The 26,416-nt window shown below is 50.2% G+C and overlaps 1 protein-coding gene across 1 annotated transcript in view; it reads left to right on the top strand.

Moving 5' to 3' along the window:
* The window catches only part of TENM4 (teneurin transmembrane protein 4), a 713,747-nt gene that overhangs the window by 464,964 nt on the left and 222,367 nt on the right, over nucleotides 1–26,416 (top strand). Inside the window, 1 exon segment of the mRNA XM_034995151.1 lies at nucleotides 21,134–21,389. Within this exon segment, the coding sequence (XP_034851042.1) occupies nucleotides 21,134–21,389 (256 nt within the window).

The raw sequence follows: 26,416 nt of genomic DNA, 5'->3' as shown, positions 1-26,416 counted from the left end.
GCTGGTTCCTCCTTGTTGTTGTAGGATGCCTGCTAGCAGCAATGCAGACTCATGCCACTTTTTGTTCACTTAATGAGCAAGAGAGACTAGCTTACCATTGTTCAGGATTAAAAACAAAAGGAGAATCTCTCCTGGAACATGCAGCAACATCCCCCTCAAAGTTCACTGGCCGGAATTTTGTCACACGTTCATTCCTGACCAACTAACTGGCCCAGGGGATGGGATCACCCCTGGATCACTGAGACACCCTGAGTGGAGATCACTTCCCCAGATGGCACTGTTACCACTCGGCCGGAAAAGGACAGAACGGAAGTCAGATGGGAAAAGCTCTTTCCTGTATCCAGGGCACGCTACCTCATTTGTGGGACCCATTGCAAAATGAAAATATATGGCCCATTTTTCAAAAATGTTTAAGCATTTCAGGATGGCGATAGCACGTCAAACCCAGGGCAGGGCCCTCTGAGCGTGCGGCCCCACGTGACTGCAGCGGTCACTCACCCCCAGAGCTGGCCCTGCTGTCAGCTGCCCGTGGCTTTTCATCGTTTACTGCTCTCACTCCCACCAAGAGCAGGGACCAACCATTCCTGTTTGTCATTGCATCCTCTGTGCTGCTAATGCCTGGCTTCTAATAGGGGTTCGAGGAGTAACAATGTTTAAGAAAGGAATTCTTGGCTGAGCTGGGACGGGATTGAGGAACTAGCAGTAAGGATGCTGGTGATGGCAAGGGGGCCTTGAGCCCCAGCTCTGTGCCAGACAGCATGCTGCACACTCTCCATACCTCCTCCTCCCTCCCTTCCATCTGACATCGACCCTGACCTGCTTCTCCCTCCCTGGTGCTTCTCCCCCCTCATCTGTACTTGAGGAATACTTCTGGTTTGCTTCCTTCCTGATACCTGAGGTCCTAGGCCTTTGGGGTTATGATACCTGCTGAGCTGTAATCACACAGTGGACCCACGTGACCAGGATTCCCACACTGTGGCATTCTTTCACTCCTAGCCCTTGTGTCACCATGCAAAGGATTTTCTTTTTGGCGTTAAAACCTGCCTTTGGATAGGCCATTCAGAAAGGAGATTGGTTCTTGTGCCTGTCGGTCGGTGTTCTTTATCGTACAGGAACATAGTCTTCCGTTTGTCAGGGACAGTCAGGTCTGCTTTTGCTGCATGCAGAGCACCGTGTGGACTCCGGGGACAAACAGAGATTTAAAGAAGTGTAGAGACACCCGGCTGAGCTGGAGACGCTGGGCACAAACCCAGGAAGAGTTAAGTAGTAAGAACTGTCATAAAGACGTCAGAAGGGCAGGGCTTAATTAATTGCCTTTTGAGGGGCACAGACCACACTCCCTTTATTTGCTCACGTTGTCCCTGCATATTTCATACATGTCCTCGAGCATTTAACTCGATCCATCCTTCAGGGCCTCTGGAGATGGCCTCCGAGGCCAGGCATGGAAACGTTCTTCAGAGTGCCTACTGCGTGTTGGCATCGCTTTCGCCTGGGCGCCCTCCCAGTTTTGCGAGAGAACATGAGTCACTTCCATCGCCATCCCACTCCAGATACAGCCTGACAGCAGCAGTCCCCGGACTGCATCCGGTGAGGATTCAGGAGACTCAGGGCTTTGTTGCCAGGGATGCTGTTCATGTCCTCCATCCCTCACTCCATGCCTAGCCCACGTGTTGTATGTACACGGGAGGTACCAGTAAGAGCGGGTTGACTTGACTCTGTACCCTGAGGTCAGACAAGGAGAGGGTCTGGGGCTTTGAGGTCCCCGAGGGAATGCTCAGGATCTTCAGAAAAAGTCCGAGATGACAAGTGAAATTGGCAGTATGTGATCTTAGTCTAATGATGTGTCCGGGACGAGAGCTGCCTTGAGCCATCAGCCAGACGCCAGGCTCCTGAGGACTGACACCGCCCTCCTTGCCGGGGCCCCGTGCCTCCTGTTCCCAGGCCTTCCCCGTCAGTCCACTGCGAGAGCAGGATTGTCCAGGGAGGCTGCTTGCAGCGCCTGAGTGGTTACGGCCTAGCTCTGCTGCGCACATGGACTCCGGCGAGGCAAACGTGGAGAGTCAAAGAGGGAGTGTCTGTAGTTAGAGCGCACACCTCAAGTGTGTGCGAAGGGGGCAGTCGGACTCTATCTTCATGGGAGCTTTTGACATGTAGAAGTATTCCTAAATGCCACATTTGAGTTGCAGAAAGGGAGAAACAGAGATGTATGTCTGAAGTTCCCTTGGGCGCGGTCCACTGGTGATTGGATGTGGTCACCGTGACACGACGTTCCCTGCCCAGCTCCAGGGAGCTGAGACATCTGCTGGTATCTAGGGGGATCCAGAGATGACAGACCCACGCATCACCCGCATTCTTCCACTGGCTTAAGTAATGCCAGAGCATAGATGGGACCCAATGCGTTATAAAAATGCCAGCGTTGGGGCGCCTGGGTGGCTCAACCGGTTAAGCGACTGCCTTCGGCTCAGGTCATGATCCTGAAGTCCCAGGATCGAGTCCCGCATCGGGCTCCCTGCTTAGCAGGGAGTCTGCTTCTCCCTCTGACCCCCACCCCTCTCATTCTCTCTCTCTGTCATTCTCTCTCTCTCAAAAATAAACAAAAAAATTTTAAAAATATATTTTAAAAAATGCCAGCATTCACAGGACTGGCTGTTTCCAGCTTTCCTGAATCCCATTAACTTCCGGTGTCGATGGGTGGCACTGGGCAGAGGCAGAAGGAGACCGCCTGTAAAGAAAGAGGTAGAAAGAGCTGGTAGAGTCAAGCTAGTCCTAGGTTTGAATCCACCACTTACAGGCTAACTGTTTCCGGCTACTCCCTTCCCTTCTCCGAGCCTCAGTTTCCTCATTTGTGAATTGAGGATGGTGGCGACCAAACTTCCCCGTGCTGTAACACAGATGACAGAACATGGATGGTGCCCGACTCACAGGAGGCTCAGCATTCGCTGCCAGGGGAGAAGAGCCCGGCACAAAGATACCTTCGCTGGATGACCCGACGCCGAAGGAAGGGTCGTGACAGCTGCAGCTTCAAGCGTCTTTTTCTCCACTTGGAATCCTTCTGCCTGATTTGCACGGGCAGTTAAGAGGATGGAAACATTGAAAGGTTTTTTGTAATGTCTTGTTTGATGACTTCCTTTCTGGGGTGATGCCTAACATGTATCAGATGGCTGCTTTTGCCTAATTTCAGCCATTAGATTAGGGAGGGATGAGGTAGTTCATCCTCGGGGAGAAAAAAGAAATCAATGTGAGTAAGCGTGATTAGTAACAGCGTCCATGAGTAATGCAGCGGGAGGACGAGAACTTGACCGAGGCGGCGAACTGTGGAACTGTGATCCAGCAGACAGCCCTTCCCTGCCTCGGGGCTCAGCACTGCAGCTGCTCCCATTTCCATGCAGATCATGCTCTGCCACCTGGAAGTGGATGTTCTCCCATTATTTAATATCCAGCCATCACTACAGGACATTTTCCTCTGAGGTGGAAATGGTCATTCCTGATAGTAACAGAGCATTCTTTCTTCATTAGAGGGGATGTTTGTGATCATTGGCTTAAATGTTGGTGATGTCAGGGCATATGCTCCTACCATGTGGCAAGCCCTGCACTGGGCTCAAGGGACATGGGGCGAAGAAGTCACCCCACAGGGCTCACAATCGCTGGGGGACATGCGCGTGCACACACACTGGTGTACTGGGTGTGCAAGTGCGGGTACTTTGTGATTTCAGGTTTGCAAAAGGGTGTGGCCAGGTCTGTCTGAAGAGTATGGAAGGGCTTTGATGTGGTGTTGCGGTCTCTGGGTTGACTTTCAACCTCATGATTGAGGAGGGAGCTAGGAAAGGCACTCCCAGCTGAGAAATCACTGGAGGGGGTTAGACAGGACTCCCAGCTGTAGGGAGAGAAAACAATTCCACCTGGGTTTTTCAAGGAAAGTAAAAATGTAGTGGGTGATATAACTAAAGAGTCCAGGGGATCATTTTTGCATCAATGCAACTAGATCCAGGCATTCAAATAATGTCTTTCTGAATCTTTTTCTGTCTCTTGACTTTGTTTCTCTTTGCTTTGGCCTCATTCTTACGCAGGCATCCCCATCTGATAAAAGGAACCCCTCCAGGCTTATATGCTACCAGCTTTGTAAACCAGGTAAAAGAGTGCCTCTCCCCCCCCACCCCCACCTCCCCCCCCTAGCTCCCGCAAAAACCCGAGATGGACTGGCCTGACCAGGGTCACATGGCCCTGCCTGAATTAGACACCCTGCCTGGAGGAATGGGGGTGCTCTCATTGGCCACCCTGAAGCCAATTCCATCCAAATTCAGAGTCTGAGGGTAGGGCTCCCCAAAACAGAGAAAGAAGGGGCCCCTGGGTGGCTCAGTCAGTTAAGCATCTGACTCTTGATTTCACCTCAGGTCATGATCTCAGGGTCGTGGGATTGAGGCCCACATTGGACCCTGCACTGAGCATGGAGCCTGCTTAAGATTCTCTCTCTCCCTCTCCCTCTGCCCCTCCCCCCACTCATGCATGTGCATGCACTCTCTCTCCCTCTTTCTCTCTAAAAAAAAAAAAAAGAAGAAGAAGAAGAAGAAGAAGGGATGCCAGACAAGCAAAAGCCACATAGGTACATTAAAGAGGTGAAGGCATGGTGGAAGGAAACAAGCCTTGAGCAAGAGGAATCCTGCATGTCTTCTAGAAATGGAGGCTAAGCGGACAGCACTTGCCTCATTTTTCCTCCCATCCACTAACTAAGGTCTCTGTGGTACAGTCACCAGCAGAGCTAGTCTCTGACAGCACCTCATACTCAATCCCAACTGGTTCCTGGGCATGACAGAGCATGAAAATGTAGGGGTGCTGTGGGTAACTGCCATTCTTATAAAAAGCCCAGTTGAAAAATGTGCTTAGCATCTTGCAGTGAGGCTGCATGGGCCAACATTTAGGGCTTCTGCTCAGTTAGCATGGGAGTTACCATGCCATGTGCTGGGCACTTGGCGGGACCTGCCCAAGCAGTAGAGTGGAGGGATTAAGGTCACTGATTCTGGAACCAGACCACGTAGGTTAGCATACTGTCTCTATGATACAAGTCCGTCCTTGGGCAAGTTCCACAATATCTTTTTTTTTTTACTATGATATATATATATTTTTTAAGATTTTATTTATTTTTTTTGTCAGAGAGAGCACAAGCAGGGGGAGAAGCAGGCAGAGGGAGAAGTAGGCTCCCTGCTGAACAAGGAGCCCGATGCGGGACTTGATCCCAGGACCCCGGGATCAAGACCTGAGCCGAAGGCAGACACTTAACCGACTGAGCCACCCAGGCGTCCCCACAATATCTTTTTCATACCTCAGTTTCCCATCGTCGGTGAAACAGGAATAATAATAGTAAGTACCCCATAGGGTTATTATGAAGACTGAGTTAATACATATACAGCATTTAAACCAGTGCCTGGCACAGAGTATGCACTATATATGTGTTAGCTACAGTGCGTTCCTTACCATTATTATTATTATTCAGCTCTACAGTGGTCTTTAAGCTAGGTCTAACTGTCTTCCTTTCAGAGATGGGAAAGTTGAGCCTTAGTTAGTTAAGTGACTTCTCCTAAGATCAACAGCGTGTCAGTGGTGGAGCTAGAACTTAGGTCCAGGTCCTTTTGACTTCATATTTTCCCAACATTTGGTGCTCTTCTGCTTAGTATCAAGCATTCATCCATCCATCCATTCATTCACTTATTCATTCATTCAGTAAACACAGGCCCTACTTCATGTCAGCAATGGGCCAGGTACTAGGGATCCATTGACTGAATTATCTTGGTCCTATCAGAAATTCTGAGTATCAGCTTTACATGGGTTTGATTTTTAAAAATGGGAAACCCATTAATGATTCGTTAGTGAATATAGCGTGTGTGAGAAATGAAATATTCCAAAATGCAGAGTAATTGAGTGGGGATTATTAATAGGATTCTGGAAGTGAAGAGTTTGGCAACAACTAACAGAAATCTTCACTGAGCAAATGAATCAGGCCCAACACTGCATTTGCTGCAGTTTGACAGGAAGGAACTGACGTCCGGAGAGGTGGGGTGTTTGGACCACATGCCAGCAAGATCATGGCAGGGCTGGAACTAGGACCCAGGCCTACCGACCACCTGCCACCTTAAGATAATGGGCAGGGCACGAATCAGACTCACCTGGGTGCCTGGGTGGGCACTGTCCCTCCCCCGAGTCATTCGGGAGTGTCTGATTTCTCACTTTGATTTCATCATGACAGTCCAGAAATCTGGGGAGCCACAGGAACTAACACAGAGCAATGTCACTGCAAATGTCCAACAGGTGTCGGCTGGAAATGGTGATTTACTCCCTCTAAGTATCTTGAAGTATTACCCAGAATTCTGAATTGCCCCAAGGAATCCCAAAATATAAGCAGTCCAAAGGAGAAAGAAAGGGGAACTCACTGGCCTTGGGAATCTGCTATCTTTCATGTGTGAAGTTTGGTGTGTGCTGTGGAAAGAGGAGGTGGGACAGAGAAGTAGCGTTATCAGGCCTGGGTTTGAATCCTGGCTTTGCCACTGTGACCTTGGACTCCCCATGGCTCCCCCTCCTATGAGTTGTGCTATTCTGAACAAGTGTCCTAACTTCTCAGAGCCTCAGTTACCTCAGAGCTGGAAAGGGGATACTAACATATACTTTACAGGGCTGCTCTTAGGATAAAATAAGATCATGCTATGCAAAGAACTTAGCACAGACCCTGGCACATAGTTATCGCTCAGTAAACACGGACACTAGGATTGTAGGCATCGTCAATAAACATTTATATTAGACTTCCAATAAAGTAGGACATGGACTAGGCATTGGGAATATAAGGGCCACGGTCTAGTCGGAAACCCACTGCTCTCTCATTCTGTTTTCAATCTGTGAGCGGGTATAATTGTCTCTGTTTTATAGATGCTCTCAGAGAGGTTAAGTCACTTGCTTAGGTCACACAGCAAGTGAGTGGCAGAGGCAGGACTCAAACCCATATCAGCCAGGCTCTGAAGCACGTTGCCTCTCCAGGACACTGAGGCAGTTTGGCCTTTCTATTTTAATTTTTTTTCCCCCAGAAAACAAAAGAAGCAGCCAGGCAAAAGTTTACTTCTTCCATTTTCTTATTTAAAAAAAGAAAAAGAAAATGGAATATGACATTAGGGCATGGGCGGAATTCCTGGGGGATATGCTTCCAAATCCAGATCTGCTTCCAATTCCTCGAGATGCCAGGCCTGGTGATCTACACCCCTTCAGCAGTGTCGGTGAGTCTCTGCACTGCATCCTATGTCGTCAAGAGACATTTGCTTTAGCAGGCCCTGGGCTGTATAAATTAGGCAGAGCAGTGATCACTGTGGTTATGAATATAACTCTTGGATTAAGGTTCTGTGGTGGCTGCGTTATTTGTTTTGCAAACCTGAGCTGGGCTGATTGGATTTCTCTGCCTTTCTTTTTTAACCTAAGTAGATTCTGAAATTGGAAAAATAAAATATTCCACAGCTGAGAGAGAAGAATTGGCTTGGGGAATGAGCCCAGGTGGCGCCCACCTCTGTACACTTTCTGCATGGAAATAACGTTAGCCCGTCTATGCCCTTGCCGCGGGGACTTCCTCGGTGAGCTGTATCTGAGGCCATGGCAAGAGGAGGGGCCGGAGCTGGGGGTCAGTGCTCTTGGGAGGGCACTGACAAGGAGGGTGGCACTTAAGAAGGCATTCTCAAGTATGAATAATAGTAATAAAGCCATTCCGGGAGCACCTGCTCTGCTGGGTGCGTGGCAAGGTGGGGTGTGGCAGGTATGCCATCACCATCAGGAGCACGGGGCTTGAGGGTAGACTTGAACTCCAGTCTTGCTGTTGAGTAGCCGTGGAGCACGAGCAAATTCTCGGAGCTTCAGTGTCCTCCTCTGTAAAATAGCGATAGTAATAGCTAGCATCTAGTGACTACTGGCCACGTGCCGGGCATGCTCTTCGCACTTTACACCAGTCGGCCCAGCCACCGCATGGGTGGCATCTCCGTATTCCAAGTCAGGAAAGTGGGGCACAAGAAGAGTCGAGTGTCTTGTACGAGACCACACAGCTAGAAAGCGGCTGGGCCAGGATTCGAACCCGGGCTGCCTGGCTCTCAAGGCTACAGGCCAAACGCGATGCGGTGTTTGTCCTCTTACACCTCAGAGGACTCTGGTGAAGAGAAGATGGGGCAAGTGGGTTAAAGATGCTTAGCTTGGGGGCGCCTGGGTGGCTCAGTTGGTTAAGCGACTGCCTTCGGCTCAGGTCATGATCCTGGAGTCCCGGGATCCAGTCCCGCATCGGGCTCCCTGCTCGGCAGGGAGTCTGCTTCTCCCTCTCCCACTCCCCGTTTGTGTTCCCTCTCTCGCTGTGTCTTTCTCTGTCAAATAAATAAATAAAATCTTTAAAAAAAAAAAAAAAAGATGCTTAGCTTGGGGCGCCTGGGTGGCTCAGTCATTAAGCGTCTGTCTTCGGCTCAGGTCATGATCCCAGGCTCCTGGGATCAAGCCCCGCATCGGGCTCCCTGCTCCACAGGAAGCTTGCTTCTTCCTCCCCCATTCCCCCTACTTGTGTTCCCTCTCTCTCTCTGTGTCTCTCTCTGTCAAATAAATAAATAAAATCTTAAAAAATAAAAAAATAAATAAAGATGCTTAGTTTAGTAGGTGGTTGCCCTGTAGGCCTTCAATACTCTGAGGCCATTATTAGTACTGTTATTACATTTCAGTGGCCTGGGGATTGAGCCGGACACTTTGCAGAGGACTTCAGGAGGACAAATTCCTTTTACCCGTTTCTATTATGTCTTGGTTTATGGACACTGATGGATGAAACACCTGCCTAAGATCTCCTGAGCTTGTATCAAAAGGAACATCCACATGCGATCATGTCATAAATGATGAAAAGCATCTCTGGGATCTGTATAATTAGTTGGATGACTTTCTGCCTTTTCCCCTAAGTGCGGCCTTTTGCGGCCTTTTATGGCCTGAGGGAGAATGTAAAGACCACTTGAGTGGCGGCCACCATGCTTCTTGAGACTCGCTGGGGTTGGGCAGGTGTTCTTTGTTTGAGGTAGGAGGCATTTGCATATGGCATCTAGAGGCTGCGAAGGGCACTGGGCTTGGAGTCTGTTTATGGGCAAGCCACATAACCTTGAAGAGCCTTAGTTTAGTCATGCGTAAAAGGAGGATAGCAACACCTACCTCTTGGGGTTGTGGTTATGGTGTGTTATCAAACAGTAAAACTTCTTGTGCTCCCCAAAACACCTCATCCATGTAGCTATTGATATGATTGTTGCTTAATCATAACAAAAATATCTTGGATGTTTTTGCATTTAATAAATTGCCCGATACATACAGCTTAAGTACTCCAGAATTTATTTTTTCTTGTTCTGCCTCTAGGGGGCATCAAGGGTAGAAAGAGCGGAGATCTGCGTTGGGATCATGGCTTTTATCCTTTCCTGAGTGGTGTGACCAAGGACATAGTTCTTGTTTTGTTTGTTGTTTTGTTTTTGAACCAAGATGTCGCATTTAATAAAGTTGTTCCAGACGCTAGGGCCCGAGATATCCCATTGTTGCAAAAAATTTGAAAAAGTTCGTAGACAAAGACGTGAGCAGGTTTATGAGACTCAGGTTTTTTGTCTGTAAAATGGGGAAATTAAGACCGACCTTATGGTGTTACTCTGAAGATGAAATGAGTCCTGCTCATCATCATTTGTCATTAAATATTCTCTTCCCCCCAACAACCTCTTGGTTCCCAGACCTACATAGACAAGGGCTTAATTTAGTTTAATTCAACACTTACAGATGAGCTTAATAGCCTTTACACGGAAGCCCCCTGAAGGTATAGGAAAGACCAAGCACAGATAAGATCTCAGTTCTTGAAGATCCCCCCTAAGGGGACTGTAATTAGATGTAATTCTAAGGAGCTGAGAGAGTGAATTAATAGTTAACCTCAGTTGAGTCCCTCTGTTTGCCAATCACTGTGCTAAGGACTCTCTGCACCATCTCCTTAAATCCCTGAAACAACACTAAGCAGTACATGGTGCTGGTCTCCCCATTTTACAGATGAAGAAATCAAGGCTTTCAGGAAGCCACAGAGCTAGGAAGTGGCGGAGCCTGGTTTCAAACTCAGTTCCATCTGACTTCTCGGCTTCTTGGCCACTGTGTTGTTTGAATGGGATTCATTGCATGAAAACTGGGATCGAGAAGAGATTTGTAGTGCGACCAGTATGTAAGTGGGGGAGTGGGATTTGAACCCGAAGCGGCCTGAGCCAGGGCACTTAACCACCGTGCCACAACTCTAGTGGGTTCTAGCAGCCTGTTGCTTCCATCTAGCATGTCTGCGTGTCTTCCAAGAGAAAGCAGTTTCTTCAAAATTCCTGGTCGATGTACAGTGCAGGGAGGCACGTGAACACGATTCATGAGAACTCACCTGTCCGTGTGCTGGCATTCAGCCGCCTGCGAGGCCACGCAGTGGTGGGGGACAGGGCTCGGGTTAGGAAAATGGCCTCATAAACTGCCCTGACCTTCTGTGCTGACATCAGTTTCAACAAAGTGGGCTCTTCCCCGTGGGAGCCTCAAGAGTCCTTGTCATGATTTCCTCTTCATCTCTTCATGGCATCTTCGACTGTTGATTAAAATATAAAGAGTTTATATCCACCTCAGTGATCAGCTGTCTTTCCCGTGCAGTTTGGAGAACATCAGGTCAAGTTTAAAGAGAAAGATCAGAGTGCCCCAATTACACCATGCCCCTTGAGAATCAGTGGCAGCACGTGGGTGAGAGATCCTGCCATGCACCCCAGAGAGAAGAGTCATCTGCTTCTAGCCTCACAGCCCATGACACGTTAAGATAAGACCTCTGCCCTTAGAGCTCAGAGTATGGTAGGAGAGACAGATGTGCAAACAAAGTATGATAACTCAGGATGAGCTCTGGAGGCTGGAGGAGCCCGGAAGAGGTGCCTTGAGCCCCACTGGGGGTGAAAGTGGTGGTCAGAGAAGGCTTCCTAGAGAAGGTGACTCCTAATCTGAGTTAACCAGGTGAAGGGACAAAGAAATGCATTCATGCCTAAGAAAACAGCATGTGCAAAGCCGTGGATATGAGACAGGCAGTGAGCAATTTCATGAGTGGTTTATAATTAACCTGTCAACCGTGGCACCTTTTTAAAGAGGGGAGTGGAGAGCGGTGGGTGCTGCGCTGGAGAGGCGGGCTCAGGCCAGATGATGAGGGGTCTTGTCCTGTGGGCACTGGGGAGCCACTGAAGCTTTATCATGAGGGAGTAGTGAGATTGTTTTCTTGTAGGAAGCTCACTCCTGCTGACGGATGGCAAATGAATTGGAGATGGGAGAGCCTGTGGGCTGGGATGCCGGTTTTGGCTATGGCCCGGCCTCAGTGTAGTGACAGTGGGAACGGTGAGAATCTGGTAAAAGAGGGAGGAGGCGGTGGTGACTCCCCAAGGTCTGGTTTGGTGGACTGGGTGGGTGGTTCTGGCAGCAGCTGGTGGTGGTGAGATTAGGAGCTTAGGAGAGCGGGTAGAACGGGGGGCCGGGGAGCAGGGAGGCATGAGATTTAGCTGTGTATTTTGCCAGAGTGGGAGAGGCTTGGAGTGCAGGGAAGAGGTTGAGTCCAGCTATATAAGCTGCCGCTTTAGCGACAGGGAGCTCACTGTTTTGGGAGGCAACCAATTGCAGAGCTTGGCAGGAAGAAGGGTTTCCTTAATTGACTGCTGGTGGCTCCAGGTAACTTCTGGCCTTTGTCCTTATTCTTCGTCCTAAAGCCCCAAGGAATAGGTTTGCCCCTTCTTCCACCCTTTAGCTGTTTGGGGGCAACAGTAGTGTTCTACATGTCATCTTCTTTCCAGGAAATTCCCGAAAGGGGCAAGGGAAGCCATGAGGAATCAGGCTGTCACAAGCTGCAAGGAGCCTCAGGAGATCATCTGTAAGAGGAAGGAACCTCATTTTTCAGGCAGACAAATTGAGGCCCAGAGAGAGGAAGGGGCTTTCCCAAAGTCACAGAGTGAGTTCATGGCAAAGCTGGGGACAGTTCTTTAATCTAGGACTCTGTACAGCACCGTGTAATCCCGTGTGTGATTTCTCAGCTATGGATTGTGTGGCATGAATGACAGAACTTGGACAGCTGACCATCAGGCATTTCTGTGTTTCACCAGGACTCCGAGACATACGTTCTTTCTTTAAGCCCTTCCCCCTAACTCGTCTCCTTTTCAGACTAACAGCATCAGTCCTTTGTCTACACCTGGAGGAACACAGTTTCTAAACCCTTCACCATCCAAGGAAGCCAGGGAAAACATTACCTCCCGAGACCTCAGGGCAGGATCAGCCTCTGTAATACTGGGATGACCCACAATCCAGGCATCCCTCCTCTGGACCCACTCCAGCTAATCAGCACAGCATGCCCACCACCTCCCTCATTCCTAGTGTTTTGCTTCTATGAATGCAACCTACTATGTTTCCATGAGCTTCTCATCACTGAAAACACACTGCAGACTCCCACTGAACTCAATTCCACCCCCACGTGCACGCACACACTCCTATCTTACCTGTTGAATATGGTTTCTTGTTGATTTGGGACTTGACCTAACAGTTTAAGGGTCAGACTATTTTGGAAAAGGCTATGAAAGTGACAGTGGAAGGAAGGAAAACTTATTTGACAACCAGAAAGCTTTCCCAGGACACAGCTTTAAGTTGGGGGAAAGCCACGACCCAGAAAAAAATCTCCCCTGTGGCTGCAGGTGGCCTTCTCCAATTTTATAGGCAGGGACTTTGTCTGGTCCCCCTGTGTCTCTGGTATCAAGCACAAGGCCTGTGCAGAGTGACCTTCGCAAAAGGAATGGAAGCAAGAAGAGAGGGCGGGAGGAAGGAAGCACTATGTTCCTCTTTCTTCCATTTTCCTGCCTTCTTTGGTGCCTAATCACACAGCACAATCCAATATACAACTTGCCGTGCACATCCTTTGTAAGTAGCTGCTCATTAACAAATGCCCCAGATTCATCTGCCAAGAATCATACAGTCTTGATTTTCAAAATGGAGTGGATTCCCAACCACTTGTCAGTTGGGGAAGCTGGAACTCAGCCAGGTTAAGTGCCTTGCCCGAGGTCACACAGCAGTTAGTGGCTGATAGGGACATGCCCAAGAATGAAGTTTGGGCCAATGTAGGTTGGGAGCCAGTTCTTCCAGGCTCAGTGGTGGCCCAGCCAAGGTGTTCGTACACACACTTAGAAAGGTAGGTCCTGATGTTGTGGACTTAGTTTGTAAATTGCCATGACCCTGGGAACCGAGAGCAATGTATAAATAGCTCTGTCTGACAGGTACTCTGACCCTCTGTTCAGCTGTGTAGGCAAAGGCATCAGGACGTCCCTCACCCTCAGTCGCACCCTAGGAGAGCTTTCAGTGCTGGATGAGGAATCGCATGTACATTTTAATGAAGCCTGGGGGTTCTGGTTAGAATATTGGTTAGAGTACTAACATTTGGCTTTTATTAAAAGGCCAAAAGTTTGAGTGAGCCCCGTAAGCATCCTTAAAGTTGCCCCTCTGGCTCCAGGCTCCCAGAGGTACCCCCAGCTCTCACAGGTGGGCTCTAGCCTCTCCCTCTGCTCTCCTTCACCCCCATACCATCCTTGCTGCCTTAAGGAGCCTGAAGCTCTCAGCCTATGGGCCTTTGCTCCCTGGCTAGAATGCCCTTTCCCTATCTCTACTTCTGTGCTCAGTTCAAGTTCTTGTTCTTCCTAGAAGCTTCCCCAGACCACGCTACCTCCAAACTGCTGTAGCCGTGAAGGACCAGTTACTGCCTCACATGCTGCCCTGCAGGGGTCACCTCCACATGGCTCTCTTCCCATCTTTCAGTGCCCTGTTGTGCTAACACTTAGCCACGCCTACATGGAAGCCAGGGGGCAAGGGAGCTCAGGGGATGCAAGCCTTAGCAGTGAGCTCCCTGTGCTGGAGAAGGGCACAGAGTGAGCTCAGATGGGGTGGGAGTGGAGCAGGCAAGCGAAGAAAACAGTCTTACGGGGGCTATTAACCCATTCTCACTAACGAGGACTACACTGGGCTGTTAACCCATTCTCACTAACGAGGACTACACTAAGTGCTGACTGGACCGCACGCCCCTCAGGATCACTGGGTCGCCTGCCCCGCGTGTGCTGGCTTTCCTGGCCCCTCCTGCCAAATGCCCATCGTGATTCCCCATCCTTGTAACGATCAGAAAACACTTCCTTCCAGACACTCATTGGAGAACCACTGCCCCCCACAGTGAGGCTTGTGCATCGGTTCTACATGGTCCTCTCATCACTGCATCTCAATGCAAAGTGCTTTCGTAGTCTGTGCTCACCCAGCATTCTGCCCTGACTGAATGAGGAGCAGAAACAGCCTCATTGTGACCTCAGGGTGCCCTTTTCTACCCCTCGCCAAGAAAACTGGAAGGGGAGCCCTGGAAAATCTGCTGGGGGCGCCTGTGTGGCTCAGATGTTTAAGCGTCTGCCTTTGGCTCAGGTCATGATCCCGGGGTCCTGGGATTCGGCCCCATGTAGGGCTCCCGGCTCAGCGGGGAGTCTGCTTCTCCCTCTGCCCCTCCCCCTGCTCGCGCTCTCTCTCAAATGAATAAATAAAATCTTTAAAAAAAAAAACAAAAACTCCTGCTTACTGTCTCAGCTTCCCTGGACCCTCCCTGCCATGAGTCCACCTGGGCTTTCAGGCCAAGTACCATTTCTAAACGCTGCACATTGGCCATGACATAGAAAGAGCCTCACAGCAGTGAAAGTGAACAGAAAGCATTTGTTCACGGAGAGAACAAAAAGTCAGCCTTAGCCTCATGCTCAGACCGGTGGTTCCATTTTGGACTTCACGGTCTGTATTCATTCTGGGCTAAGCTAATCATAATAATGGTGAGGGGCACTTGGGTGGCTCAGTTGGTTAAGCATCTGCCTTCGGCTCACGTCATGATCCCAGGGTCCTGGGATCGAGTCCCTGCGTCCCTGTGTTGGACTCCCTCCTCAGTGGGGAGTCTGCTTCTCCCTCTGCCTGTCGCTCCCCCTGCTCATGCTCTCTCTCTCAATAAAATCTTTAAATAATAATGATGATGATGATGATGATGAGAGTTGTCTCCAACTCTTACATAGGACCACACAGTTTGCAAGCTGCCTTCATATACATTTGACAGACGAAGAAGCTAGAATGCAGGCTACATCAATTGTCTGAGATTATACAGCTTGAAGGAGGCAGCGCTGAGGCTGCAAGTCAGGCCATCAGATCCCGGCTGCCGACTGCGATGACAAAGAGCTTTCTGGCCTCTCTAAATTGGTCGTGGAGGCCAAGGTTCATTAGCTGAGCTCTCAGCACTGCTACATCACCGTCCCGAGTTAGCGGTGCTCGATGGCATTTTAATGGAAGCCAAATAAGTCTTCCTGTTGGCATTCGCAGGCAGCTGGAGTTTTTGTGTTTTATGGTAATTAAATACCATCATCTTTCATATCTGACAATCTTTAGGGCCCGATGAACGACTGCAGTGCACGCTGGGTCGCCGTGAACTCCAGAGCAAGGGGACCTCGGGGCGCCTGCCGGCAGTTTCGCAGGGCTGACTGTGGGCACCCAGCCTGGCACCCTTGCGCAGAGCCACGGCTGGCCTTCAATCGCAGGGCTGTTGACACATTAAAATTCTGTGCCTGAGCCAAAGCCCTGGAAGTTCATGCCTTTTTCTCCTGAGTGTGCTCTCATAAAAGAGTAATGACCCAGGCGGCGGGAGCCTCTCTAGCGGGCAGGCATCCTGCAGTCAGCCTGGGCCCGGCTTGTGGTCTGTCCCCGCCTGGCTCACCCTCCACCCGGCCACCAGAAATCATCCTCAGACACTAGTGATCACGGCACTCTCCTGCTTAAAGCCCACCAGGGATCCTCTCACCCTGCCGGGAAAGGCCAAGTTCTTTCAGGGGCACCTGCAGGCAACCTCCGCCCCCCCGCCCCCCGTGCCTCCTCTTCGCAGGCTGCTGCTGCCCCTCCCAGCCATCACACTGCTCATCCACGGGCCCCAGCGGGTCGTGCTGGCTTTCTCTCAGGCTTCCGAACCCCTCACACGTGCCCACACAGGCCGCATGTCATTTCTCCCGAAGCCTCCCCCAGCCCCAACAGTCGGTCTGGCAGCTGCCTCGGGGCTCCGTGGAGCTCCAGAGGGCTGTAGTGAAAGCTAGCAAGAATCCTGGGAGCCACCACTTGTGGGGGGCTAACTGTGTGACAGGCATTGACATTAGCGCTTTACCGGACTCAACTCACTTAATATATACACAGCAGGGTGTTTAACAGCGTGGGCCCTGGAGCCCCACAGCCCCGGTTCAAATTCCGGCTCCACCACTCAGTGGTGGTGTAATCGTAGGCAAACGGCTTACCATCTGGGTGCTTAGTTTCCTCCTCTACAAAATGAGGAATGATCCTAGTACCTTCATTGCAGGGGCATCGTAAGGATTAAATAATTCGAACACTGAGACCCAGTCACATAGTAAGTACTCAGTAAATGTTAACTATTGCAGTCCCATCGTCATTGCCATTGTGTGTAGTATCCGAGTGTCTGCTTTTTTACTAGACTGCGAGCAGCTCAAAGTCAGGGATCTATTTGTCTCAGCTCTGGACCGCCATGTTTCCAGTCTACAGTAGTCCTTCTCCCTCCTCTTCCTCTTCCTTTTATTACTGTTACTATTATATATTCAGTTTACAGATGAGGAATTAGGGGCTCAGAGAAGTTAAAGGACTTGCCTTAAATCATGTAGCTCATCAGAGCCAGAGCCTGGGTGGAGCCTGGGTCTGGAAGACTCCCGAGCCCTGCTCTTAAACCTTTCGTCAGCACGCCTCCAGACACTGGCTGTTGGCCAAGGCTGGGGCTCATCCTCATCTTAAAACTCATCCAGTCTCTGCACACAGCAGAGGGCTCTTTAGTGTTGCTGATGGATTGAACAACCTCCAGGGCCTTCTCCTTAGAGTGCACCTGAACCCAGGACAGAGCAGCACCTTGGTTTGCTCTGATATGCTTATTTGATGCCGAAAGGGGCCCTTCGAAGACATGGAGCCCCCATGTGTCTGATTTTGTCCCGAGGGTCAGGCTGCAGTCATTCTCATCACTTCTGATCTGCATGTTGAACTACAGGCACCCTCCTGAGACCAGGGCTCCTGGAAGCCAGAGGGCAGTCCAGAATAAGATTCAGCTGCAACAGAAGAACAGTACATTTCTGTTAGATATTTTCTTGCTCTTTTTCTCTCAAGGTTTTTTGCCTTGGAACCCCTGTTGTAAATGCTGTCGAGTGATTATCATGGGGATGATTCAGCACTTTACAATTTATTCATTCAGCATGCCTTTATCGTAACCGTGGAATTAATAGTTACCAGTGTTTAGCATTACTGTATTCCAGGCACTGTGCTAATAAGCACCTTATGTACATTATCTCATTTACTTCTCATAACAACCCCAGAAGGTAGGTAGTATCTCCAGTTTGTGGTAAGAAAACTGAAGCTCCAGAGAGGTTAAGGAACTTAACCTCTTAACACCGCTTATAAGTGACAAAGCCAAAACTCGAACCCAGGGCTGCCTGACATCAAAGCCTAGTCTCTTTCTATTACCTCCTGCTTGGAAGGGCATCCTGAAGAAGCTCCATGATGATGTCGGTTTAGGGAGTTGCTTCTGGAGGCTTCAACATTCACGATTTTTGTGCATATAAAATGGAAAAAAATGTCTGAGGTGTCGGAGGGAAGCAGCAACTGCAAATATATCTGAGAACTTGTAGGAAGCAAAAATAGTCGATGGAAAACCAGGCTTGCAAAACTCAGATAAGCAACTGGCCTTTACGAACAGAGGTGTGCAGCAGAACAGTAAAAATGACTCATATCTGGGCTCGATTCAGAGATATACTTGGAGGCTCTATCTGTGAAAAGAGGGTGTAAATTGGAATTTACAGCACAGCTTTGCAAATGTACCAATGCGTCCACTCGCAGGGAGCAGGAGAGAGGCTATTGCTTGTGCAAGCAAGGAGTGCACCCAGCTAATCTGCTGTGGTCTCCCCCCACGTTCTGTAAAGATTGACGAGGGATATGGAGATGCATGGCACGCGGTCCCGTCCCTCAGGGAGCACTGGAAGCCCAAGTACTTGGCACTTGAACAAGAGCTGTGCCCTTTCATCCACCAGAGAGCGGTGATGGAGGATTGTGTACCCCCTTTCACAGACCAAGGAATAGGGAGGTGAAGTGAGTTACCGGAGGCCACCCAGCCACTCTGTAGAAACCAGCAGAGAGTTGCGCCTCTCTTGGCCCATCTCTGTTTCGTTCACCACTGTATTCCCGACACCCGGTTTACTGGACCTGGCACTCAGGAAATGCTGAATGAGTGAACTAGAGTTTCCCTCTCAAGATAGGAGTCCAAATTGGAGAGGGGGAAGGGGAGAAAAGAAGGACCCTCTATGTCTGTCCCCTCTATCCTCCCTCTTGGCATTAGGGGCAGAGGGGAGACTCCAGTCAGACCAGAGGAGACAATTGCTCCTTAGGAAGGTCATGTCTCTTTTTTGGGGTCGTGAGTCCCCAAAAAGCACTGGACAGAGCTTTTCCCATGGGAACCTGGGAAACCTCAAAGTCCCCTTTCCTAGCGTTCTCAGCATGCAAGGGGTAGGGAAGGGGGACAAAGGACCCGCCTGAAGCATCCGGGTGAGTCAGTAAAGGGCTGTATAGGCCCGTGCTCTAGAGAGCCCAGGGAGATCTGCTATGACTTTTTGCGCACAAATGTCCTCCACACGAGGTTTGTTCTCTTGGATAGACTGCCCAAGCCATTCACAAGAGCCGTTTGCTCAATAAACCTGTATTGAGCACCTGGTCAGTTGTAGGACCTGTGATCACCAGCACGGAGGGAATAGGGATTTTTATACCTACCAGAAGAGGCAAGATGGGGATATAAGTATGCCAACTGTAAGGAGAAGGAAAAGATGAGTGGTCCAGGTTACTGGCTGTTAGCATTCAATGAAGGAAAAAAGAACTTTGGGGAGGGTAGATCAAGGAAGGCTTTCTGGAGGAGTTATCAGTTGAGCCAAGCTTTAAAAAATAGAGAGGATTCAGACCAGGACATTCCTTATCCTCATAGGAGAATTTCCTTTTCGAAGTTAGTTTTTTAGATCTATGACCAGTGGTCTTATATTTTAAAATCTCATTATTTCAGGATTCTCGGCAGTGGTTCTAAAGACTTACCAGAGCCTGGCATCCCCACTTAGTCACAAAGCAGAGGTCTGTAGGCTTGCAGGCCAGCCTGTCCTGACCCAGACCTCAGATGCTTGCCGTCTGTACAGAGGGGGGTTTTCCTGCCTTCGGCCATGGACTGAGACAGTTGAGCTGGTGTCTGTGTTTGATGCAAAGGCATCATGATTTGGTAGACAGAATTCAGGCTTTGGATTCATAAGGACTGCTTCGTAGTTCTGCAAACCTCAGCTTCCTAGTCTATAAAGTGGGACTGATGATACTACTGCCCTCTGGGGGTTGTTGTGAGCATTCGCACAGTTCAGGCTGTAAAAGGACCCATAGAAGATGCTCGCCGCAGTACCTATCAGTGTCAGTTAGGTAAACATGCCATGAGGAGGTTGACTCCGGGGGGGTCGGGGGAGGGGCATGGAGCAAGGGCTAGGTCATCCTCTCTGCTGGCCTTCTGGTAAGCACTGGACAGTAGTGGTCCGGTCCCTCTCACTGCTTCGGTGCCCTGGCCTGCAGCCAGCAGCCTGAAAGTCCAAGGGTAGGAGGGACACTCAGCCAGCCCAGGAGGCTGCTTCTGCTGCTGGCTTCTGTCCCAGGCTCCAAATGTCTCCATTAAAGTGCTGCCTGAGGACATAAACAAATGGCCCTGCTATTCTCACCTTCTCCCTGGTCCAAAGCTGTCTGCTGTCTGCCTGTTTTGGCTCCCATGCTCTCTTCTCTCCCCTCCCATTAAGGGACACCCCTGCTGGCACAGCATGGCACATCTTCAGAAGGCACCACGCACACTCCTGGGGACCGTCCTCATTGGAAATGAGGTTTCAGCCCCTACGTCGCTGCAGCAGACCTCTTGGCCTTTGGGGGAAAGTTGTGGCGGGAGCGGAGGGGAGAGGAAGGACTGGAAAGACAGGCGTGGGTCACATTCTGAAGGGCTTGCTGGACGCTGTGTGGGCTTTATCCTAAAATCGGGTTTTCATCTATAAATCTGAGATAATAATACCTATTGTTCCAAGTAGCTGAAGGGAGTAAATAAAAGATTTATCGCAATTCCCTTGTCTGTAAAGTGGGGAGAATAATAGCACCTGCTCTGCAGTGGGTCATGAGGATCAGGGGGATTTAAACATGTAGAGGGCTCAGAATGGTGCCAGGCACATAGGAAGTGCTCAATAAATGTTAATGGTAGTTTTTAATAACCCCCAGGTGGTTTTTAATTGGGCTCACTCCCTTTACTCAAAGTTCACCTCCGACCCCCTACCCAGGCCATCACTGACCACTTAGCCTAAAATTTCACCATTGACCCCACACACCCAGGCCATTGGCCCCTTCCTGGCTTTATGTGTTCTCTGATTTATCAGCACCTCTGTAAACTATGTATTTTACTTATCTTGTTTGTTTCATTTACTATGTACCATTATAGATAGTTAGGGTTTCTCAACTTTTAGCATCCATTGGAATCACCGGGAGTCTGTGAAATGAGATTGCTGGGGCCCACCCAAGTGTTCATGATTCAGTAAGCCTGGGGCAGGGCCCAGGAATTTTCACTTCTTACAAATTCCCAAGTGGTGTTGAAGCTGCTGGTCTGGGACTACACTTTGAAAAACGCCGTCCCCAAAATATCAAAGAAACGGGGCAAAGTGGGTGATGTCAGAGGCTAGTTTTTTTTTATCTTGTTTATTGTGTCTCTCTTTTCGAGTTTAAGTTTCACGAGGACAGGGATTTTGTCCGCTTTGTTCGTTGATGTGTCCCTAGCACCGAAAATAGTAGGAGCTCAATTAAGTATCTGTCCAGTAGCCCGCCGTCTCCCGACCTCATGGACACGCACGACCCGCCGCGCCCGTTGCCGCCCGGCTGCTCCCGCGTGGCCCTGGGGCCCGGCCGTGGCCGTGGCCGTGGCCGTGGCCCGGGGCCCCGCTGACCGTGCGTGTTTGTGCCCTAGATCACCCGGGCGGCCTGCAGAACCACCCGCGCCTCCGGACGCCGCCGCCGCCGCTCTCGCACGCCCACACCCCCAACCAGCACCACGCGGCCTCCATCAACTCCCTGAACCGGGGCAACTTCACTCCGAGGAGCAACCCCAGCCCGGCCCCCACGGACCCCTCGCTCTCGGGAGAGCCCCCCGCTGGCAGCGCCCAGGAGCCGGCCCACGCCCAGGACAACTGGCTGCTCAACAGCAACATCCCCCTGGAGACCAGGTGCGGGGCTGGGGCGCGGGCGGGGCTGAGCCGCAGGGGCGGCGGGGCCCTTCCGGGGGTCCCCTGCCTCCCTGGTCTGGGAGGCTGGGGTCGGGGCAATGCTCGGAGAGGTGGCTCTGGGCTGGCCTGGAGAAGGGGAGAAGGGCGGTGGCGGGAGGGGCGCGGGGCAGGAAGAGCCGGCGCTTGCGAATCCAGCAGCCCCCAGGTTCGGGCTGGCCTGCCGCAGACGAAGGTAGGAGCCCTCTGTGCCTTTTCCTGGTCTGTGCAGTGGGGATGCTGCTGGCCGGAGGGGCCGCTATAATCGTGGATGAGAGCTGAGTGTGTAAAGGTGGCAGAGAGCAGACCCTTGGTCAGCGTTTGATGGCGGCCCACACCTCTGCCTTTCCCTACTGGGATCTGCTCCCCCTCCTCTCCACTCCTCTCCCTTCCCCTCGCCTCCCAGGGACTTATCTCCTTTATGCCCCAAACCCTATAATCCCTAACACTGATACATCATCAGCTAACTTTTAGTTACAAGAGCTTTCATACTTGAGATATGATGTCATTCTCACAGCTTCACGAAGAAGGCGGTATTGTGATTTGTGACCCCATTTGGGAGTTTCACAGAGAGGGTCAGTGACTAGCTCAGGTCACATGGACACTGGATGTGTGGCTACGATGTGAACCCAGGTTGCGAGACTCGTGGGCAGTGCTATTTCCTACACCACCTCCACCTTCTCCAGGTCTCCCCTGGCCCGGCCCCCTCCTCCTCTGCCTTCTTCCAGCCTCACAGAGTGCTTCCTTTAGGGGTTTCCGTCAGGGTCAGTTCCATAGCTGTCCTTCTTCCCTCTGGTGAGCCACTGTTCTCCCAAAATGGAAATGAGTTGTTTTCTTTTTTAAATAATTATAAAGGCATACAAGCTCACTGCAGAAAATGCAGAAAGATATAAAAACGAAAACTAGATTCACCCATAATCCCACCACTCTGAGAGAAGCACTGTTGACTTCGGGGGACAGAGCCTTTCCCTACCTTCTCTAACGCTGAAATGCCCCAGGCAACACGATTTGAACCTCCTCACCTTCTACCCTATCTCTCAAAGTAGCGGGGAAACCTAGATTTTATTTTCTCAAACTCCTCTTCGTGATCTGTGGAGAGGACAGAAGCCATCCCACATTTAAAGATGTGAAATTAATCTATCCATGGAAAGTGCACCCACCTGACTCTATCTGGCACATGGCTGTGATAGTTGCACATCGAGTGGGTGGGATCCAGTGAAAGAAAATCAACATCCTTTTGTGCCATCTTATGTTTTACTCCTGTGGAATCAGTTTTTCCAGAAGCAAATTTCTCAGAGATACAGTCCAGCTTGCCTCACCCCCAGTCTCTTAATTAATATTATTCTGTTGACATCCTTTACAATCAGGTGTGAGTTGTCCTGTGCCTCCTTCGCTCTCCTCAGTGAGAGAGTTGCATCATCCCACCCAGGGTAGCTTAATCAGATCTCCATTATTTCCAGGGTGCTTATTGAATGACTGCACGTGGCTAAGAGAAGCCAGCAAATAATCGATGGTTCTGATTCTTTGCATGGAACCCAGTAGCCACTCCCTCCTCTTGGATGTTCATTTTTCTCACTTAGGAGCAAAGTAGGTGGTTCTCCGGGTTTTTCAAGGGAGAGGAAGATAGAGGCCAAGCAGCAGGTGTTTTCCTGATGGCTAGCGTGAGATGCCGAGGTGGTCCCAGCTGACCTCTCTTGCTTCATCAGCCAGCTGACACCTGCCTTTCTGACCTTCTGTCCTCCCACACCCATGCATAGACCACAGGGAACTTTGTTTTCTTTTATGCTTTATCACTCAAGTAATAAATGTTCTGCAGAACACTTAGGAACAAAGAAAAAATCACGTATATCTACCACCAAATGGTAACCATTGTTAACATGCTGGCATGTATCTGCTCATCTGTACTCTTTTATATAAGTCCGTACAGATATAATTATATACATACTGAATGTTCAGTATGTGTACGTGTATAGGCGTATACATCTCTGTGGATCAGTCTTCCCCCAGATGCCCATCCCTTTCATCCCCCATGCCTTTGCACGTGCTCTCGTACAGCGCTCTGCCAGAGTTGCCCTCGTCCTCACTTCTGGGTCTCGCAAAGTCCTACCTATTCTTAAAAACCCAGAAGAAATGTTGGAGATGGGCCTTCTCTGGGACCCCAGAGTTCTGTGCATCTGAAGATGGCTTAAAACTGGGAGAGGTGCTTGATACAATGGATAACACAGAGTACTGGACCTTAATACTGACCTTTACTGGTTGGTGGCACAAAACCAACAACGTTTAAGAGAGATCAGTGTCACATCTGGCAGATGGAATCACAGGTAATTTTGACCAGCGTGGTGACGTAAGGAAGAGAGCAGACTTTAGAGTCAGGAGACCTGGATTCTTGTCTTGGCTTTAGCACATCCTGGCCCGGCAAGTTCATTTATAGCCCTGAACCTTGATTTCCCTGTGTAATGTGGGATAAGAATTCATGCCTCTCAGACTGGGGGGGAAGTGAATGAAATATCATGTAAGAAACATAAAGCACAGTGCCTGGCATGAAAAGACATACTATAAAAATGATTTCCCATTTTTTTCATACGGATCTACTTCCCATATCAACCCTGTGAAGAAAAAAAGTCACAAAAAAATACTTACGGGGCTCCTACTCACCAGAGGAGTTGAGAAGAAATAGCAGGTTGTACCTTTTCTCCACTTTGGAGAAGGAAGTTTGGCCCTGATGTTCTGAGAACATAAGTGATGGTCCTTTCGCTGAAGCTACTTGTTCATATCACAGGATTTAGGGTCAGACATCCTGTGCTCCAATCCCCACCCCATTGCTCACTAGCTGTGGACCTAGACCTTACATTTCTTCATCTCTAAAAGGGAGAAAATATTAGTAACTTCCTGTTGTGATTATCTCTTGCTGCATAACAAATGCCTGTCAAACTTGGTGGCTTAAAAAAACCACCAGTTGATTATACTTCGCCGTGTGAGGCAGGAGCTCAGGAAGAGCTAGCTGGGCCAGTCTCCCCGTGGTGTCAGTGGGGGTCAGTCAGCGGCGTTAGCTGTTAGCTGGGCAGTCTGAAAGAGCCAGGGTGGCCTTACTCACATGCCGGAGCCTTGCAGAAGACGGTTGGGTAGCTGGGCTCAGTGGCCCCTCACCCTCTACTGTGGTCTCAGGGCCTCTCCACCAAGTCTTCCCAGCGGGGAGTGGACTTCATACTCTGTGGCTTGGAGCTCCATGGCACTGCGACAGAAGCCACTGATCCTCTTAAAGGCTTGGCCTGGAATGGTATAGCGTCCCTTCTGCCATTGTTCTGTTGGCCAAAGCAGTCCTAGGCCAGCCAGCTTCCAGGAGAGGAACAACAGACCCCACTTCTCAAAGGGAGAGGTGCCCAAGGATTTTCAGCCACTTCCAACCCACCGTAGTGCCTCCTGAGGCTCCTGTAGCGATTATATACGATACTGTCTGCAAATGTCTTGGCACACAGTACGTGCTCAACTGCTTACCACGTAGTGCTTGTCCTTCAGTAAATACTCACTGAGTGCCTACTGTGTGCCCAGCAGGCAGTATGTGTAAGAGCACAGACTCTTGTGGTGGGACAAATGCTGTGATAGAGGTACACACAGTGAATCAGTTTTAATGCCTCTGGATTTTCGGCAGGCAACATGGCTTGCCACATGATGGGTGCTGGAAAACTACTAACGCAGGCTAAATGAATGAATGACGGAGCAAATGAATAAAAAGCTATGCATAACTTGAGTGGGCCAAAGGGAAGACTTCCCAGTGGGCCTGGTGCCATGGGACTGACAGCAAGTAGGAGTCCCCAGGGGGAGCTGGGAAGAAGGAAGGGCATGAGGGCTGCACAGCCTCATCGAAGGCCTAGAAGCCCAAGAGAGCAGGGCCTAGTTGAGGTGGTTTGTTGTCAACAGCTATTACCAAGCCCCACGAGAATGGGGAGCCCCCTGATGCCAGAGAAACTGTCACAGGCCCTTCTCTAATTGTCAAACTGAGTCGTGTGGAGAGTCAAAAGTAAATAGCTGAGCAAATAGCATAAGAGCTGGCAGAATAACCAGGAGGGGTTGAGATTTCATGTTGGAAGGAAAGAAGGGCAGGGAGGACAAGCGAGAGGGAGGACCTGCTTAACCCACTGCCTCTGGCCCTCTCCAGGGGTAATGGAGTCCGCAGGGGGAAGACCAGGCCTCCCTGTGCTTCCTAGAGCAGGGGTCACATGTTGCCTTGAGGCCTGCAGGTGCATCTGTGGCCCATCTTGGTGGGATCCATGTGTTCAGGGTCCACTAAACCCTGGTCCACTTCTTCACGCTCTGCAGCATCAAATGCTTAATTGATTTCATAGGGATTGTCTGATTAATAACCTGTCGGGCTCCTGTCAGATGAAGGGGAAGCCAGGGCGCAAGTCTGCCAGACCCCTGCTTTAGCTCATCTGATCCCAGGCCTGGTTTGGGAGCCTGAGGCCCATTTTGTGGTCCTGCTCAATTTGGGGAATAGCCCTGCCCACCCCTCAGGGATGGGAGGCCGTCCTGGTGGTCACCAACCCAGGCTTGGTATAGTTCCCAGAATAGCACACAGCACCTTCTAGTGGGCCAGGCCAACTCCTAAGCATTGCAGGAAATTGGGACAGACAGTCATCCCTGTCGTCTGGTGATTCAGTCATAGGCCTGCAGAAAACACAACCACAGTCCAAGAAGAAGCTCATGGCCTTGTAAGGAAGACAGACCCATAAGTGAATGAGTAAAGATGGTACTCTGGATAATACTGTGACTCGTGGGGTGAGGGGGGATGCTCTGAGCAGAGGGTGTGGCTCCCTCTGCATGGGGGCATCAAGGAACAATCATACCAAGCACTCATGGGGCCTTTACTGGGGCTCCGTAGAGGGAAGCTCGTCAGAGACTGAGCACCCAGGGTTTCTACTGGGGGCTGGTCACACCGGCACCTCCTACCTGGCAAAGGCCCAAATTCCAAACTCCCAGAAGAGAAGCCGGTG

This window comes from Mirounga leonina, unplaced genomic scaffold (genome assembly GCF_011800145.1).
Source record: "Mirounga leonina isolate KUSES-001 unplaced genomic scaffold, KU_Mleo_1.0 Mir_92, whole genome shotgun sequence".
NCBI classification, from domain to species: Eukaryota; Metazoa; Chordata; class Mammalia; order Carnivora; family Phocidae; genus Mirounga; species Mirounga leonina.
This window is presented reverse-complemented; position numbering and strand designations above follow the sequence as displayed.